This window comes from Lycorma delicatula, chromosome 3 (assembly GCF_047948215.1).
Source record: "Lycorma delicatula isolate Av1 chromosome 3, ASM4794821v1, whole genome shotgun sequence".
Classification (NCBI taxonomy): domain Eukaryota; kingdom Metazoa; phylum Arthropoda; class Insecta; order Hemiptera; family Fulgoridae; genus Lycorma; species Lycorma delicatula.
In genome coordinates this window covers 62,227,464-62,241,796 of record NC_134457.1, presented here as the reverse complement: position 1 = coordinate 62,241,796, position 14,333 = coordinate 62,227,464, and the positions used below count along the sequence as shown (strand labels likewise).

At 30.2% G+C, this 14,333-nt stretch overlaps 1 protein-coding gene across 3 annotated transcripts in view; it reads right to left on the bottom strand.

The window, feature by feature from the left end:
* Positions 1-4,034: 4,034 nt before the first annotated feature.
* LOC142321639 (ATP-dependent RNA helicase DHX30-like) overlaps positions 4,035-14,333 on the bottom strand; it is a 119,367-nt gene continuing 109,068 nt past the window's right edge. For all 3 annotated transcript variants that reach the window (XM_075359897.1, XM_075359896.1, XM_075359898.1), the window contains 2 exons: positions 7,714-7,811; positions 4,035-4,631 (listed from right to left, as the gene is read on the bottom strand). In XM_075359897.1, the coding sequence (XP_075216012.1) occupies positions 4,427-4,631; positions 7,714-7,811 (303 nt within the window). In that variant the 3' untranslated portion in view covers positions 4,035-4,426. The remainder of the gene's footprint in view (positions 4,632-7,713; positions 7,812-14,333) is intronic.

Below are 14,333 nucleotides of genomic sequence, written 5' to 3'. Positions count from 1 at the left end.
TTAACTGCTAAACCATGAACTTCAAGAAGCTGGAAAAAATGAAACAATTATAAAATGTAATGACTAAATTTGAATATGTTGATTGATATTTTTCATGCTTTCCATTGGTGCTATTGAAAAATATAATTTCATTTGAAAAACTTCAATGACCTTGGGACAACCTCCAAGTCACCATCGGATATCCTCCTCCAATCCACATAACTTCAGTCATTTGTACGCTCTTTCCTATAGTTTGCATGATAATAGACCTGGAATAATATTCCAGGAATATTATCTACCTTCAAAACGTACCACACTCATATGTGTGACCACATATTACAATGTAAAATGTTTTGCTCTTTTCATTGATGGGGTCAAAAATGAGTCATTCAATTTGAAAAAATTGTATTAACCTTGAAATAAGGTCACCATAAGGTGTCCTCCTCCAATCTGAATTACCTTTGTTTAGGTCGTAGTGTATGTAGTTTACGAGAAAATTGCCTGGGAGCGATTAAAATGGAACACCCTGAAAAAGGTCCAGGTCATATGTGTGACCACATAATCCAATGTAAAATTTTCTACTTTTTTCATTAGGTCAAAAATAGGTCACTGCATTTGATCAAATCATGTTAACATTGAAATACGGCCAAGGTCAAATTCAAATCCAAGGTCATCATGAGGTGTCTCCCTCCAATCTGAGAACTTTTGCTTAGGTCATTTTTTTATTGTGTAGTTTATAAGAAAACTGCCTGAGCGATTAAAATGAAACTGTATGTATATATAATATATATTTAAAGACAAAATCCATTTACCACCAAGAGTACATACGGTTTTTATACGTTTGTCTTTGAGATATTAGTACAGAGGGGAATATGGACAAATACAATAACAAAAGAATTGGTTTTGCTAAGTTAATTAATAATAACTTTAATATTATATGAAAAAAACAAAAAAAAACAACCAAAACATAATAATTAGGCAAGTTAATCTTATTATTGAGTTTTAGTGGTTTATATTTCATATAATCTTATATATTATAATCGATTCAACCCAAGTAAAAAATTAATAAAATAAAATAGAATAGGATGACACCTACATTATTCAATAATCCAAGCAAGAGCACTTTCGTGAGTATCTTGCATCATCAGTTGCTCTATCATTTTTCACATCTTTCATTGGAAATTACACATTAAAATTAAAATTGTACGTTGCAAACTGCACATTAAAACTGTTAAAAGATCCTTTTCCAATTAAATCATAACAAAAATAGAATTAATTTTATTTTTAATATTCAAAATTTTATATTGTAAATTAAAATTAAAATTTAAAAATTGTAATATACAAAATATATGTAATATACAATATATATATATTAAATGAACACAAATGAAAGTATGATAAAACATTAAAAACTGAACATTACAGAACTTCACAAAATTTAACCTTTCCCTTTTTCTCTTCTTCCTATTTCCATTTTTTGCAAAAATATTTCTTTTCTCGTAAATAATATATATTCTGAATATGAACCAAATCAGACTATAAATACAATTTTTTGAAATATGTCAACCCCAGCGCACCACGTAGTGAGTCCAAACTAATTCAGAAACCTTTGCAGGCATGTGCACAACAACTCACCAAAGTTTCATCGCAATTGGATGGATGGTTTAGGAACGCATTAACAAACATTAATTTTTATATATATATATATATATATATATATATATATAGAAGATTTTCTTTTTTTTTCTGAAATCTATCCTTTCGGGAATCATATTCCTCTGCGCTAAACAAATTATATTAATCTGATCAACCCAAGTTCAGAATTAATAAAATAAAATAGAATAGGATGACACCTACCTTATTCCATAATCCAAGCAAGAGCACTTTTGCGAGTACCTCGCATCATCAGTTGCTCTATAATTTTTCAAATCTTTCATTGCAGATTACACATTAAAGTTAAAACTATATGTTGTAAATTGCACATTAAAATTAAAATTGAGATTTAAAATTGTTAAAAGATCCTTTTCCAATTAAATGAAAACAGAAATAGAACTAATTTTTTTTAATATTCAGAATTTTAAATTGTACATTAAAATTAATAATAAAAATAAAATAGAATTGAGTCACATAACTTTGCTAGCTAGTCTACACGAATTTCTATAGTAAAAGTATATATATACTCAAACCTAGCAATGACAAAGCATTGTCGGGTCAGCTAGTATTAAATATATATAAATCTTAAAGTGTTACAATTTGGTTGAGGTATTGTAAAATGGAGGATTCATCTTGGCTTTTAACCCTTATTCCACTAGAATTTTTTGCTTACTGAAGGCAGTTTTATTAATGTGCTATTATTTTTTTATATACTATGAAGTTAATAAATAAAATTGTAAAAAAAATACTGACTGAGTACACTTTGCTTCAAGCTATGCAGTACTGATTCAGAACAGCTAGATAATTAGATAATGACTGTAAACTATTAATGTTTATCTTACTACAAAGCTTTAATGATTTTATTTCCATAAATATATCATTCTATTTATCATGTCGTTAAATTTTCAAGGAAAAAATTATTTAGAAAAAACATTAAAATAAAGAATGCTTTATCAAAATAAAGAATTAAAGCATCAAACTTACATTATGTAAAAATTCAACATAGGATTGAATGTTCCACAGATTGTTCATACATGTTGATACAAAAAAAAAAATTTGTCAGTGAATATTAGTATGATTAATAAAATATAATAAAGTATACACTTACTTTTGAAAGTATATGAGTGAAAAAAGACAACTTGATACCTCAAATTTATCAATATTATTCAATTACATTCATAGTTATTGAACGTTTTTCAAAAAACTTGTTTCAAATTATAGCAAACTTATATATTGATTCAAAAATATAATTATTATTGTTATACTAATTAAACTTTTTGCTATGATATAGTATAAGTACTAAAAAAATAACCATTTTTTTAAACCAAACACTAGTAACAGTTTGACTCATTCTGTTTTGAAAAATACATAGAAATTTTCCAAAAGCAAACATTTAATTTACAAAATGAAAACATAATCAACCTTCGACCAAATGAATACAAAAGACTTTTAGAGTATAAATTAGAATATATTTTACATTTAACTTTAAAATTTTAGTTGAGTATAATAGAAAGGAATGTTGCACAGATAATATAAAAAAAATTGCTTTTTTCCATTATTTAAGGGACCTACTGCAGCATTCCCAAAATTATACTCCAAACCTTTTTTAAGCTTTTTACTAACAAAATTTATATTAAAAATCTTTATATTGAAATGGGATTTACATTCAAGGTTATGTATCAATTAAAAAATGAAAAAAAAAAAAATAGCTTCTCTTTTACAATTATTTAATTGATAACTGCTTTGGCATAGATTTAGATGGAATGATTTTTGCTAAATCATCAAGATCAGTGACTAAGGTATAAATTTCCTTATAATTTTAATTCTGAGATTATACGCCCTCCTAACAGTCTACAAGCACAATATAACTTTGGTAATTAGACTTATCCCTTCAGGCCAAACGTTCTGATTCAGTACCGTAAACTGAATTTATTATACAAGAAACCTGGTGACATAGATATTCAGAACCAATTAATAATAGTACTGTTAACTGGACTTGAACAATGGCCCTTCATCATTAACAGGATATTTGTAATAACTGATCAGAAACCATCCTTTTCATTGAATAATTGATATTATAGATAACAATACAAATACTTCAAGGAAAAAACATCATAAAATAAAAGTCCCAGGTATATACTACCTGTTTTCCTGTATTTTATTATTCTTTATTATAATTGCTATTGCATGTCATTTTTCTGGATAATTATTACTCATATATTGTTTTCTTTTACAATTATACTTTTGTCTGATAGTCAATATAAGTAAATTTGATTAATTTGTGTGTGTATGTGTTCTTTTAAACATGGAAGAGTTCAAACTCTCCTAATGAGTGCATACTTTCTCACTTAAACTCTATCTTCAGCTTATTTTGAATGAAATGCACAATAGTAACATACTACTTGTACAGAAATTAAAAAGAATTTATTGTTACAACACAATCTACAGAATATCAATAGTAAAAACTACAAAACATTTATAGGACATACTTTAAGACATTATGTTTAATACCAATGTACAATATTGCAGCAGAATAAAAATAAGTAAAATTAAAGAAAAATAAAATAAAAGTATAAGAATTAAATATAAATTAAAAAATTTTTAGACCAGAAAATATAATTACAATATTGCTGTCAACATAAGTATTTCTACCGGTGATGGCTACACAATAATATATGCTATGTCATGGCAGTTTTGCACCATGGCATGGCAAATGCTTACAATAACCATCCTCAAAAGGAATATGACTGAAGAAATAATTCATTAATACACCTTGAGAAAAAAGGTTTAAAATCTAGCTTACAATCTGTTGTCCACCATCTTTATCAAGTAACACAGACTGTTCATTTAACATTTTGTCCAGGAGTGATAATAAGTTATTATGGAATTTTTTGACTTGATTGAATAGATTATGATCCTGTGGATTATCAACCTCTCTAACCAAGTACCCAGTTATGGTCCACATAATCTGACGTAATTTAATAACAGCTGCAGCAGTCCTGCGCATAAACATAACAAGCTATTACAAAATGACTATTAATAGCTGTCATTATTGTATAAGATATGTGCTATACATTCTTGATACTTACCATGCACTTACTAATTAAAGAAGTAGTTGTAGTTAACGTCTAAAAAATTAAGTGTACAAAACGTCAAAGATATTTTCATTTAACACAGGGATACAGATAAATGGATACATTATTTTCAAGTCATCTGACATGTTTTTCATACTTGAAAAAATACTTATTAATACACTAAACTAACTGTTATAATATTAAAACAGACACAAACATGTTAGTTTTAAAGACTATGAAAATTTTGTTATGGTGTAATAATCAAACACGACTATGAACTATCAACAATTGGTTTTCTATTTGCTACTTATGTTGTCTGTAAATATACTGGACAAATCAAAAGTTGTAAGAATGGAGAGATTCAGTTTCTTTTAAATAATTTTTCAATAATAAAATACAATAATTTCTTTTCTCTAACATTAAGTTAAAATGTTAAAATAAAAATAATGCACATGTAACATATTCATATTGAAAAATATAAAGCTAATTAACTTTATTAACTGGTTTTGGGTTTAATTTCCATTATTCCATTTTATATCATAAAAACTGACAATATCTCTTTCATTGCTGTTTATGTCAGTTCTATTTGAATGTAATCTTTGAAACATGAGTTCTGTTCAATTATTGTGTTTGGTGCTTCATTTATTAATACTCTTAATTAATAGATATAAAATAGAACTAAAATCGTATATATATTATATATATATATATATATATATATATATATATATAATTTAAATAAAAATTATACAGACAATTCTAATTTTAAAAAAATGAATTACAACTGTGGGACATACTGAAATTAAAGAATGTTCATGTGTAGCATTCAAGCAAATGATTTCACAACAGGAATGCAAAGTCCATTAGTTCTCTGTTGTATTAAATTAGTCTGTGCGAAGTTTTGTGATTACATTTATTTTTTACTGTTATCTTTTATTGTTTCCTCAGTGTTATGAGTGATCCCATTTTTAATATGAAAAAGTTGAACCTGAAAAAATGTATAGGTATTTGAGCATATGGTGATGAAAGTGTGAATGAATTAAATAACGGTGCATTATGTTCAATGAGGAAAACTGAATGTTCATAACAAAGTCAGTTCTGGACAACTGTTTCTTGTAACTATACAACATAAGTAAAATTCAACAATGAAATTCATAAAAATTGGCAATTCACTATTAAAAATTACAGTTTATTTTCTCAAACTTCAAGGCCACTTCTACACAAGATTTTCTGAACAGCTTGTGTACAAAAAAATTTGAGTTCCTCAAGTTCAGTTTGCTTTTACTTATCTTCCTCAAGCAGTAATAAGATGAGAGTGCTTAATATTTCTTGAGTTAAAGAAAGCGATAAGGGAACGAATTTTTAATCATAATGTTATTGTTGATGAAGCATAGATCTATTTATAACTACAAAAAGTAATAACTAATCAATGGAATGGCATCATTCAGGCATTCCAGCAAAGCCAAAGAAATTCTTGCAAGTACTGAGTACATGGAAGCGGTGGTGAGTGTTTTGTGGGACTGGAAAGGCCTCCTACAAATTTCAAGCTAAGTGGAGAAAAATAAATTCTCAAGAATCATTTAATCAACTGTTATATGTATATGTATTACACACATCCTGAGCAAATAAAGAGGTTAGAAAGCTCAAAGATGGTCATTTGGCAACCAGCTTTTGGCTGTTGGCTATGCTGTTCCAAACAATATCAGTTAAATGTTATTGTTGGTGTTTTTCTTCAATTAGGCAGATATATATTTTGAATGGAGAAAAAAAAGTGTTTTATCTCAAATTTCTTTGTTCATTTAACATATCACTTAATAAATAGTGATTTGTGTGTAAGAAATAGTTGCCAAATTTTGATTTCTTGTAGCTGTGGAATATTTTTTTATGTCACGCTGCATCGTGTTTTAAATGTAGAAAATTCTGCAACCAGACCAATTCAGTTTAAATATTCCAGTAGACATAATGTTTACTTGGTGTTCTAAGTATATTGCTTTATTTGTTTATTGTTCTCAAGTCCAAACTGAAAACAACTTTTTTAAATTTGTCTGCTGTTTTTTGATATAATGTATTACTTTTTTGTCTACTTTTTTCTTGAATAATAAAAATAAATTTGTGAAAATAATAATGTCTCAGGCCTACCATTTTCTGAAAAAATTGTTTCTTTATTTCTTTCTTTTTCTTTTCTGTTTAGCCTTCGGAAACACTGTAATATATTACTTCAGACGATGATATGAATGAATGTAAATTAAGTGTAGTATTGTACAGCCTCAGGTCGACCATCCCTGAGATGTGTGGTTAATTGAAACCCAACCACCAAAGAACACTGGTATCCACAATCTAGTATTTGTTTCTGAATGGTTTAATACTTTCACATTTTGTGCACGTTAATGAATAAAATTTTAGTTTTAAATAATTGTTATTACCAACTGTCATGCACAAAAACAAAGAGGACCACAAAATGTTGAAAGGTAAAAAAATTAAAATGTGGCTGAGAAATATTTTACCACATAGTCCTAATCTGACAACTAGTGATTTTCACTTTTTCCTAAAGTAACAGGCTTTTTAGAATGTATATTGAAGTGAGGATGGAGTGAAATAAGTTTTCGTGGCTAACAAAACTAGAAGTGAACTAACAAAACTATCAGGTCTCACCCCAAAGTTAGCCTTCAAAAAACTGATCTGATCTTTCTGTTTGCTCTTTCTATATTTTGATTATTATTCTACTTTCAATTAAATTAAACCTTTCCTTTTTTCCCTTCCTTCTTTTAATTACCATACAAGTATTTTTTTAATTTTTATTTGTTTAAAGTTCATTATATTCAAACATAAATTACTTTCTGGATAGCCCTATGATCTGTTTACCAAGAAATAACAGATCACCAGTAAAGAACACCACTTGAGCATGTTGCTATTTCTGCACAGCTAATTTGAATTAATAAATAAGAATCATATAAAATAGTGAAATATCTAAAAATAAAGTGACTGAATATGTACAGTAACTACTTACCTTTCATTACATAAAATATTTAGTGTCTTCTTATTACTTCCTAATGATAGTATGACTTGATCAGGTTCTAAATCAAGACCCAGTGCAGTATCTTTGCACTAAAACAATTACAAAGCAATAAATTGATAAGACTAATTTAAAAGAAAAAAAACCATGATTTTAAAGACATAATTGTCTAGAATCATACACCAAAATTAAACATGTAAAGAAATATACACATAATATAAACATAAAGAATATATTAAAAATACAAAATATATATAATTAATATATTAAAAATTGATAATATAAAGATGACATAAAATTAAATATATTAAGAAAATATTACATATAAAAAATACAAACAAAATTTCAATTTTGTAAACCTCAGATAGAGTTTGAGGGAGACTGTCTTATAAACTGCTAAAGACAGCAGCACACAAGTAAATTAATACTAATTTTCATTTTAATATTTTTATTATGCAATAACTGAATTATTTCAATAATGACTGAGGATTCAGATTCCTGCCAAAGTACTTTCATGAAAAATAAAAGTACATATCAATATTCTGTAGGTGGTTCATTTAAGAGAACTTAAATATAATTTAACAGTACAGAGGAATAATATTAATCTTAGATTTTATTTATAATTATAAGCAATAATGCTTATGTTATCTAATTTATAATAATTTAATATAAAATATTTTAGCGAGTGTTTTTTACAAATTTTTTTATATAACTTTACATTGTATATTAATAATATTGAAAGAGAATTACTAATTTGGCTTTTTTTTGTTTTTTACGAATATAAATTTTGAAATATTTACAAAAAAACTAACATAGTTTTTAATGAAGGTAAATTTTGAAATTATCAATCTATTTCATATTAAGTTATGGTCTATTTTAAAAAGAGTATTAATAGAAATAATACATGACAAAATTTTTTTCTTTGCAGCTGGAAAAATATTATTTTAAAATAAACAATTGTAATACATGGTTGCAATACGTCTGGATATATAAAAAGAATTGTCCTATCATCAATGTGATAAGAAATGCAGTAGAGTCTACAGTTTAAGTGTAATAATATTTTATGTGACTACTGTAAGTAGCCCATAAAAACAATTAAAAAAAAAAAAAAAAAAAGTAAAAAAGTGTTATTTGTTGATCAACAAATAGCACTGAAGTAGAATTAAATGTACAAGGGCCATAAATATTGTACTACATTACAAAAATTACCAATATAGGATCAAGGGGACTTGTATCCAACTATGCTAAATCTAAGCAAAAAACTGCCATAACAAAAACTTCTAGTATTTTTTTTTCTTTTTAACTAGACAAAAAATAACAGGATAAATTCGAACTGGCATGATTTTTTCTGAACCATTAATGATGTTTTAGTCTTTTCAATTGGCAAACACACACACACACACACACACACACACATATACACACAAAATCACTAAGAAGAAAATTACACATTACACAACAATCACACTTTCTAAATTTTAACCTAATATTTAATAAAACCAATAAACTGAATATGGTTTTTGTAGGCTATAAAAACAACATGTATAAACCTCACATTATAAGACACACATGTTCTAATCAAGTATAAATGGTATCAGCTTACTTGATTTCATTATCATGAAAGAAATTATTTTAATACATAATAAAAGTGAAAAATATAGTTAACACATTGCTAATATACAGCATTCAAGTATTTGTTTGTTAACCTCTTGTACTACTTGAGAGCCTAACTTAAAAACAAGCATATGCAGATATACTTCTTGTCAGTAAAGGAGCTCAAATAAACAAAGCAGGTACCCTGCGTTACACAAACTACAAAACAGCCATAAATCAAATAAAGTATAAAACTGCAGATTGAAAAGCATCCCACAGGAATTACTATACCAGGTAATGTTATGCTTCAGAAATTTGTCGCCAAATGGCTTCGACAACACGTGGCGCATTATAACCTTATGGTAGCGCTGATAAGGGCTGTTGTCGCCGAATGGCTTTTGACAGGTTGTGGCAATTTAAAACCTTATAGTAGCCCTGAGAAGGGCTGTTTTTGGCGTTAGCTCTGAGAAGAGCTGTTTGGTCCGTAAGTTGGTCTCTGGCAAAGTCAACTTGGCTGTAGTCAGGGAGTTGTGGCTTGTCTATTGAAATCAGACCAGGCTTCCCCTCAGCGGCAGTTGGTCCCCACTACAGCATGGCAGTGGTGGCCCACAGAGCCCCATAGTGTTGGTTCGGCATCAATTGTCTTTCGCTGGTGCAGCTAGAGTGATTGAAGTCTGGGGAGCTGGAGCAGGACGGTAGCATCTGCATCCAGCGGCTCCCTTGGCAGGCCAGCCAGTCCTGCTACTCCAGAGGGGATGTTGGCATCTGTCGGGAGGTCCCACGTTGAGGCGGCCAGGGAATTTCTTCTGTTTTCTTCCATTTTCTTCTTGAACTTCTCCAGATGGTGGTCGATGATGAATTGAAAATTCACTTTTGTTATGTTCTTTTATTAGTTCCTACGAGTGGTGGAGCTAGAGCGCCGCTATGGTGGGACAACTGCACGGTCATCTGCATGGCGGGAGCGATGCATGTGCAAACGCATAGGTATACTGTACTCCTGCTGACATCTGAGCTGCAATAGCAGCTCAGATGTCAGCAGGATGTCATTGCCGTCTGCCGATATTAAATTAGGCATATATGTAGTAACAAATGTTACAACAGTAAGTATAGTGTAATCAAGTCTATTTGTTTTTTATTTCTATATACATAAATAGACTAAAGTCTGTCTGGCTGCATGCATCAGTATTCAATGGTTGATTCATTTTTAATCAAGGTTAATTTATTTGGTCTTCATCCTGAAGCAAACTTACGGTATGTAATACTTCAGAAATACAATGAGGAGCACAACCCTTTAGTAGTTTCTTATTTTGCCGATTTTTAACATCTTTCTCTTTGAATCATATGTTTGTTTAAATGTTTTAGTTTTCTTTTGTGTATGCTTTAACTGTAGTTGATGTTCAGTGTTATCTTGACCCCGGAGGGACGACACCTGCCATGTGACAGATCTGGCCGTCAGCCACCCCCTCTGTACCTAGCCCGTAGGGGTTTTACCAGAGATCATCTTCAAAAGTCTCAAGACATATTCCATCCTAGCTACTGTCAAGATGCCACTGAAGTGGATGCCACAACCAATATTCCCATCGGTGTACTACATCTAATGTGGATCCAAGCAACAATGATCTAAATAGGTCCTAAACAGGACCATCTGAATAAGATGACCTACAACCCTAAACAGACAAGGGTGAGCACCCTCGCCCGTTTACACCCAACCCAAACCAAAACACAAAACAAAGAAAAAATATCATCAATAAAATAAACAAACTTGAAACAAACCTAAAATACACCTAACACTAATTAAAGTAAGACAAACCTAATGAAACGCTAAAGAAAACACACAAGCCCTAAATGCTAATCCAAGAACAAACACTAATGAAACATAGAACATTAAAATAAACAAAACAACACTCTAATCTAAGCAAAAATAAAACGTCAGATGCTAACACAAACCAAAACACGAAACACAGAAATAAAAACTATGTCAATAGTAACAATGAAACAAGCAAACCTAAAACCAACCTAAAATAAACCTGAAAAAATCTAAAACTAACCAGTAGATAACAAACCTACCAAAATGCATAAGAAGATCAACACCTTTTCTGATCAGTTTAAACTCTGACAAAAATGAAACATTAAATAAAAACATATTATAATACAGTACCAAACTGAACATTAATGTTAAACCACAGAAATCAAGAGAATATGTAACTAAAACAAAAACAAAAGCAAAACCAAAGACATTAAAGCCTGAAACTAATAAAATAAATCAATATAAACAAAAGCAAAACAAACCTAACAAAACCAAACACAAATCAAAAACTGGAATAACTAAACGCAGAAAAACAGAAGAACAATAAACCAAAGCAGAAAACCCTAAAAAAAGTAAAGACAATATCACTGATCCTGTAATAGCCCTAAATATCAATCCTACCACTCAGAAGGTCTGGTGCGCATGCTTGTATGTGTGACATTCTTTTGACTTACAATCGTGGTAGGTCGGCTTTCAAGCACAGAGAATTTGAGTAAGCAGCAGGCAGCAGGCATCCTTTTTAACCTGACAATCTTTGATATTTCCTCTTTGGCAAAGTGGGAACAAAGCTCCTACTTTAAATTACATGGTTTTGCCACGTGGCCAAATCCCAAACACCGGAAACATCTGTTAATGTTTAAATAATCCTTTTTTTTTTTACATGACAATCAATAAATCCACCCTTTCCCAAAAATATTGTATGCAAATATGCAAAAGGTTGTTGCACTCGACAATATAATGAATAACAATACTGTCTCTCTTTCTGGCATGAAACACCACCTTGAACAAAGTGGTAAAGTCCTCTGCTGAATAATCTGTGTTTTGTACCCTAACCGCATCCACAAACCCTTCTTCTCCATCCCACTGGACATCATACACTATCATCATTGATTGCAGAGTTTTCATTGCAACAGTAGTGATTGAATATTTGTTTACAGCCTCATTGCACTTTATTCCATGCTTCGTCCCACTGTCATTGGCCACAAGCCGTACACCCTTCGGGTTATCCTGCACACTGACAATCCATAGCCCTTCCTTGTCCCCAGATTTTTCATCACCTCACCCTTAAAGGATGAAGCAGTAACTCCCTCAGGTGTATCAATAAGAATAACCTCTGATTTCAATGCTTTTACAACCACAGAGGTTTCTTAACCAGCAATGAATCGTACTGCTGTTGCTCATCCCATCTTGAAGCCTTCAATATATCCTTGCATCCTATCGACCCATTGACTGTTAGCAGGTGCAATAACCGCAGTCTCTAAACCCAAGACAGATGTACGCCATGCTCTTTCCTTTAACATTTTTTGAGTCCCCCATGAACTCTTTGACTTCAACAGAGAAGTAAACATCTCAAATCATTTCAGTACTGACATCATTTGAGACAACATCAGAAGATGTAAGTCGTGCCTGTAACTTCTTCAGTGCTGCTGTCTCTGCCTCCATCGGTGAAAGGACCTGCTTCGTTTGAATAGTTTCAGGATCAAACAACTCCTCCATTAACTCTGCTTCCAAACAAAATCTGAACCCTTTGGACCCAAAGCCAAAGTTTATCTCCTTTTTCCTTAACCTCCCTTTCTTTAGCTTACCTCTCCTTCTGATACATATCACGTTCCATTCTTCCGCACTTTCTATTGTGCTCAGCTTGCACGTTAGATTCACGCATTTTTTGTGTTTTCTCTGCTAGTATTGTTTCATTGTGGTCATTTACATTATTTTGTCTGTTTATTTTTTGTTTACTGTACTAAAGTTTGTGTGAATTTTGAAACCATGTCACATAAATATAAGGACTGAAATTAATGTGAAAAATTAGAAATTTTTAAAAAATATGATAAACTTTCTAAATGCAATCAGCGAGAAGCTATAATGACACTGAGACTTTCTCAGAATTCACTTTCTTGTATAATTAAAAGCCCAAAAAATTGGAAGCTCCAGTCACCCTAAATGAGAATGTGAACAGAAAACGGGAAAATGTGATGGTAAGAATGAAAATGTTGAACACATTTTATTAAAGTGGTTCACTGAAGCAAGAATATTAAATGCACCCATCAGTCATGAACCCTGAAAGTTTTATATAGAAAAACTACAAGAATGATAATTCAAGTGTAGATGATGCCGGATGTGAGAAGATTGCAAATGATATAGTCAAAAAGGTACAAGTTTTGTAAAAATGTACAAACACTTCTAGATGCTACTCATGTTATGCAAAGGTTGGAATGAATTAAAATTGAAACTGTTCAAAACTGCTTCAAATTCAAAACAGCTGGTTTTATTGAATCCGATGGCACTGTGCGGATAAGTTCAATTGAAGATGTGGATGATGAAATAAATCAGTGGATATCTATTGATGAGGGCATACCCTGTTTGTGCTTCTGTTACTGATGATGAAATTGTGTCATAAATTATGAATGAAGGGCTAGAAAAGGACAAGATTGCAGAAACAGAGGAAGTTCGGCTGCAAGCACCATCAATAAGCAGTTACATGTAATTACAGAATACTGAAATTTGTGTAGTCTATTCGTTAAGTTACAGATTTGTTTTTTCTTAATTCACTGCATAAAATAGTTTTATAAATTTTCATTTTACAGTATTTCCCATTTTTTTAGTATTTGTACTGTATTTTTTATAGCATCTCTTTATACTACAGTACTATATTTAAAAGAATTGTCTAAAACAAAAGCACATGACAGTAAAGATAAGTTTTTCTTTTTGTTCTTTCAGTGTTAGTTTAATTTGTTTTATGTTATCTAATTCAATACTATACCTAATACATATAATCATTAAACAACATACATTATGTTGTACGACCTTTTTACGTAAACTTAGGTTGTGTTTATAAAATTATAGGAAAATGACCTTTGATGCTGAAGTGAATCAGCTGCCGTTTTAATGACTCACTTTAGTTATGTACAAAAGTGATTTCAATAAGCAGTATCTATTGTGTGCGTGTGTATATGTATATATATACACGCACACAATAGATATATATATATATATA